Source organism: Telmatherina bonti (genome assembly GCF_933228915.1).
Source record: "Telmatherina bonti genome assembly, chromosome: 9".
In the NCBI taxonomy this organism is placed as follows: domain Eukaryota; kingdom Metazoa; phylum Chordata; class Actinopteri; order Atheriniformes; family Telmatherinidae; genus Telmatherina; species Telmatherina bonti.
Genome location: NC_136627.1, coordinates 25134008 through 25139513, shown reverse-complemented (window position 1 = coordinate 25139513; position 5506 = coordinate 25134008). Strand labels below are relative to the sequence as shown.

At 42.0% G+C, this 5506-nt stretch overlaps 1 protein-coding gene across 1 annotated transcript; it reads left to right on the top strand.

Moving 5' to 3' along the window:
* Nucleotides 1–3562: 3562 nt before the first annotated feature.
* On the top strand, nt 3563–4210 carry c15h3orf80 (chromosome 15 C3orf80 homolog; the record flags this gene model as incomplete). The annotated part of the gene is made up of 1 exon (XM_079247037.1): nt 3563–4210. Exon 1 carries the CDS (start codon nt 3569–3571, stop codon nt 4208–4210), a length of 642 nt encoding a protein of 213 aa, XP_079103163.1. The 5' UTR covers nt 3563–3568.
* Nucleotides 4211–5506: the final 1296 nt, after the last annotated feature.

The window sequence follows — 5506 nt, the reverse complement described above, 5'->3', positions numbered from 1 at the left end:
AACGTGCCTCCACAAAATGAGAAAAAAAAAAGAGGTTCATCGTGTATTGTTTGTCAGTGGATGTCGAACAGCACTATGCTACTGTGTTTCTGATAGCTCATTATGTTTATAAATCATGTCATAAAACCAGGTCATTTCCTTTAAGGCAGCAAGTTCATTCATTCATTCATTTTCCGAACCGCTTATTCCAATTCAGGGTTGCGGGGAAGCTGGAGCCTATCCCAGCTGGCTTTGGGCGACAGGCAGGGTACACCCTGGACAGCTCGCCAGTCCATCGCAGGGCCACACACAGAGAGACGAACAACCACACTCATGCTCACACTCACTCCTAGGGGCAATTTAGAGTGACCAATTAACCTATCATGCATGTCTTTGGATGGTGGGAGGAAGCTGGAGTACCCAGAGAGAACCCACGCATACACGGGGAGAACATGCAAACTCCACACAGAAAGGCCACTGACCAAACCAGCCAAGGATCGAACCAGCGACCTTCTTGCTGTGAGGCCACAGTGCTAACCACTGTGCCACCGTGCAGCCCAGGCAGCAAGTTAAGAATCTAAAAAGGATGAAGTTAGTCTCAGGGCGGTAACCCTGAGGTTGTGACTTCTGCTCTGGAGCAAACAAAGCCAAACCCAGACTCACCAATGGGTCTATTAACAAAGCCAAAAGCCTGACAAAGCCTTCTTTATTTCATAATTAATGCAAATGTGATAACCGTGACATTGACTGCTGGGTGGGCCGTACATCAACAGCACTGACACATAAAAATGAACGCTGCCATTCATCTATACACAGAGCTAATGGACTCCGCAAGACTGCATTATTAAGCACAACACAACAGACCATTGTGCCAGATTAATCGAAGCATACAGAGCAGCATATTTATTGCAGTGATATAGAATAGCTAATGTGTTATCCCTCTCATTGCTGGCTACACAGGGGGCAGGAGTTTCAAATATTACACAGGTTAATGCAACGAGAGCACAGTCGCCTTTGTGTTGGTGGTGTTAACAGATTTACTGTGTATAAACTTCTCAGTGTGTCAGCGCAATCTCCTCCAAGCTCTACATCTGTCCACAAGTAATACATCTCCATTTCTGCCTCCGTGTACATCAGCGACTTAAATGTCATGGCAGAAACTCCTCGCTCTGTTAAAATACTGTGCATTACGGGAGAGGGAGAGAGGAAAAGAAGCATTTTTCTTCTTTGATTCCTGTGGGATGCAGTTGGCCTCCAATTAGTTTGATGTGCTTGCTGAAGGCTGCTTCTAGATGGACGGAGAGGAAGAAAGAGGGAGGAGAGATAAAGAAAGAATTTATTCAATCAATTTTACTCAACAAGGACCTGCACTTTATGGTGTATTTCAGGGAAAAGGTTACAGTAAAATAAATAGTTAGACAGTAAAGACAAAGAAAAGTGAAGGAAGTCTTTTTTTTTTTTTTTTTTTTTAAACAAAAAACAAAACAAAACAAAAAAAAACACTATCATGCCATCTGATCTGTGTGGGAAAAATAAAAAAAGAAGCCTCACTAAATTAATTTGGGCCAAATTTGAGCGATAAAAATAAATAAATAAATAATTTTCCCTGTATATTTTTTAGGCTTTAAGTACTTTGCTTTCCAGATGGTGATAAACAGCAAAAGCTGTGATTAAACACACCAATTAATTCAAAGGCAAACAGAAGTGGTGGGAAAGCAGTCAAATCTGGATTCAAGTGGTTTTCCAAACTTTCAGTCAGTCTACAGACTATTGATTGTTTATTTGATTAGAAAGCTACGCTGTGATCACATTTCCCTAATTGAGGCATATTACAGAAAGAAACATGATGCTGGCCTTCTACTGAATCTCACGTCATAATGTTCTTGTAATTAGATTTAGTGTATTGTGCATTAGGCTTTGTTTGGGAAAGAAAAGAACACAGCCTAGTTGGTGACAGGGCAGGCTGGAACGCTACCATTTAAACTATCCGGGTTTATCAGAAGATTGCAAGTGCAAATGTTATCACTTCTCATCTTTTTATTTTCAAATGAATAAATATACAAAGTTCAGTCACAAGCCGGTGTTTTCCATGTTTTTCCTAATACCATGTAGTCCAATGAGAGCTTTTAATAACATTCACTGAGATCCGAAAAGAACAAAAGCCTTTTGGAAAAGGATGTTGGCTGATCTTTACGGCACAAAATTTTAAGGCCTCATTGCAGCACAAGAAATTTTGCAGAGTGGTGTACTCAATCAGTTAGTATTCAGTTCTCGTGGCCAGCTTTACACACCGTCTGTTACTCTTGGAAGATGCCCAAAGAAGGAAACATCTTTAGTGTAAATTAACACATTGTCCAGAGAGATTACCATTAAACTGGTGATTTTAGTTTTATGGCTATGTTCTTCAGTGCTGCAGACACATGGTTCTCTAGGGTGATGCTGAACTAATGTGAATCCAGACACTCCTCTAATGAGGGTCCATTACATCCCACACTGCAAGAAGCATTCATTTTTTATGAGAAGGGTAGAGTTGTTGGCGCCCTTTATCAGAGGCATCTTCTATCTCTGGTTATATTTGTTCCCTTTAGCCAGACAGGACTCAAGTGAGGGTGCGAATTTAAAGCTTGGCTCAGCCTTTTGGGGACAACAGATCATGAAGTGGAGTCTGAAGATTTGAAAGAAACACTGGAGGGTGGTCTCAGAACCCCCATGGTAGACTATGTTACTTTAGAGACTGCAGTTTGGGGGGAAATGTTACAAAATGGATTAATAAGCGGCAGACATTTTTAACTCAATAGAAAAGCAGCTTTATAGATTTATGGTATTTGATAGCAAATAACTCCATGTACCATAAGCTAATGCCTTTTTATGCTAAATAAGACGGTTTATGTTTCTTATTTCTTTACCCTTGATTTTTAATGCAGCGAGTTTCACATTTCATCATGATTAACATGAATTGAGAAATTGATCATATATACCTATCTAATATTCTCTCCATCACAAGAAAGGGAAGACTAATTCAGATTTAGGGTATTAAAATTCACTTTTATGGATTTTTAATTCTTCAAACAGCTGTCTACGTCCCTTCTACTAGTTCTGCATGGGTCTTGAATCTTATACAACACAAACTCTGGTATTCTGCAATAAACATTCAACTTTAAGCTTCCTAAGATGGGCATAATGATGACTTGGATGATATTTCAAGTCTTTTTAAGCAGGAAAGCTCTTGTAAGACTAAATAATGTGAAATTGTGGGGGTTGTGTGTGTGGAGGTCTTACTGCTATGAGGACAAGTGGGGAACCCATACCATAATGATGTAAGATTATTCATGATTGTCATCACTGCTCCCTGCAGACACTGATGCAGCTCCACTCCCATCGCCCACAACACAGCAGGCAGGTCGTCCTTAACAGGGGTGGGGGGGCACCTGCTGTCCCGCTCCTTGCTGCAGAGCCTGTGACAGCACATGATTAGGGCTCAGTTGGAAAGCAACGCAACCCTGCAACACCTGAGCTGACTTACAAGACTGCACGCGCAGCAGAAGCAACGTGCGCATTTAGGCTGGTTTCCATCCTGGGCGATCCAGACATGAAGCCCCGTCTACTGGGCGGTGGCAGGACAACTGGCACCCTCTTATCTGCATGCTTGATTTCTGCTTGTCAAGCCCTCCAAAACTGCGAGAAGTGCACCTACGACAAGCAGTGCTGCGCGTCCACCCCCGCCGGGAACGGCAGCGCCAGCTCCGCGGTGCACTGCTGCAAGCTCTCCATCCAGGTAATCGTCGACAATCTGGGCTGGTTTATGCGGAAGCTGTCGGGCATCCTGATCCTGTTGCTGCTCTTTGCCATGGGATACTTCATTCAGCGGATCATCTGCCCTCGGCCCCGCCGGCACCAGAACCGCGACCACTCTGAGGAGCCTTCGCTCTTTCACGGGCACACATCCGCGTCCCAGGATACCTTACTGGACCGGTACCCAGAATACAGCCTCGAAGACTTCACTTCTCCTAAACTACCGACCTACGATGAGGTGAAATATTTGCCCACGTACGAGGAAAGCATGCAGGAGATGCACAGAGACCGATCCGATGATCATCTGCTGTCGGAGATCGATACAGGCTGTGAGGGCAGAGGGGGAGCAACAGGACCGAGGTCCGGAGACCAGAGACGGAATCTCCTGGAAATGACAGCACCGCAACAAATCTCAAGGACATCTCGGAACTCTGTTTGACCAAAAGCAGACTGAGCAAACAAAAAAAGAAAACCTTGACAATAAAAGTATTATTAGTTTAAAATAATGAGGAGAATTATTCTACGGAGATACAAAACTCAAGTGCAATTATAATCCTGAATGTAAAGAATAAAGAAGAAGGCTGAGAAAATGTACGTGTTTTCTAAGATAATAGGTTCTTGCTGGTCTTTTGTATGCAAATGATGGCTTGGGTAAAGTGAAAGAGATTAAGAACTAAAGCGAAGGGCTGCTGAAACTGATGCGCTTCATGTTGGGAACAGCTCATTTGGACCTGGTACAATCGCATTAAGCTTCACTCCAGAACCGCAATTTTAGTGGCACCGTGAAACATTTCTCCCACCAAATTCTCCCTACTCTTCACTCCTAATGCTAAATATTCAGCTAAAACTGATCAATCTCTTCTTGATTGAATTTGCATCCAAAAGGTTTTTTTTTTTTTTTTAGAAACTTTAAATGTGGACTGAAAGAAGGAATTAATACATTCTGGCAGCTCAGGAACCTGTTCAGTTATATAATCTATTAACGCATGCATATTGTCTGATAGATTCTGGAGCTGGTAGATAAGTATAGTTGACCTGAACCAAGTTTTGTTGCCAGACACACGACAGCAGAGATGCAACATCAAAAAGAAGATAAAATGTTCAGATCCTGAGAGCTGTGCAGCCTGGGGCATCATGTAGCATCTCTTTGGCTCTTGGTTCAGAAAAAAAACATAAATTGCAGCATTTAGAGCTGATATAATGAATACAAGAAAGAAATAAAGTTGGATTTTGATGACCTAATCACAACTACAGCTCTAAGCGGAACAAAATCTTACTAGCTTAATAACAGAGATGCAACAGGAAACATGAGACACAGCAAAGATGCAGACAGAAAAAGGCTTTAGAAGTAATTGAGTGTTGATGATAAGTGGTAGTTGTCTGAATATAAAGCTTATTTATGGATATCACAATCCAAACTTCAAGCAATGCACAGATTGTAACGTTAGAATAAATGGCATTATAGCTGAAGCAATGAAAACTGACAGCCTTTCAGTTAACACAGGCCTTCTGAAAAGATGCACATGATATGCAGCATTACTGGAATGAACTGGGAGTGGGATTACATTTACCTCCCTTAAATTATTTCCAGGTAAAACAAAAAAGCACACCTGTCAAAGCTGACAACTTCAGCATGCTTATTTTGTATGACCAGTGCTTGAAGGCACAAATGCTCACTGACCACTTTAACTGCTTGTCCTGTGTGGTCATGCATCATATCTAGAATGCACAGCCC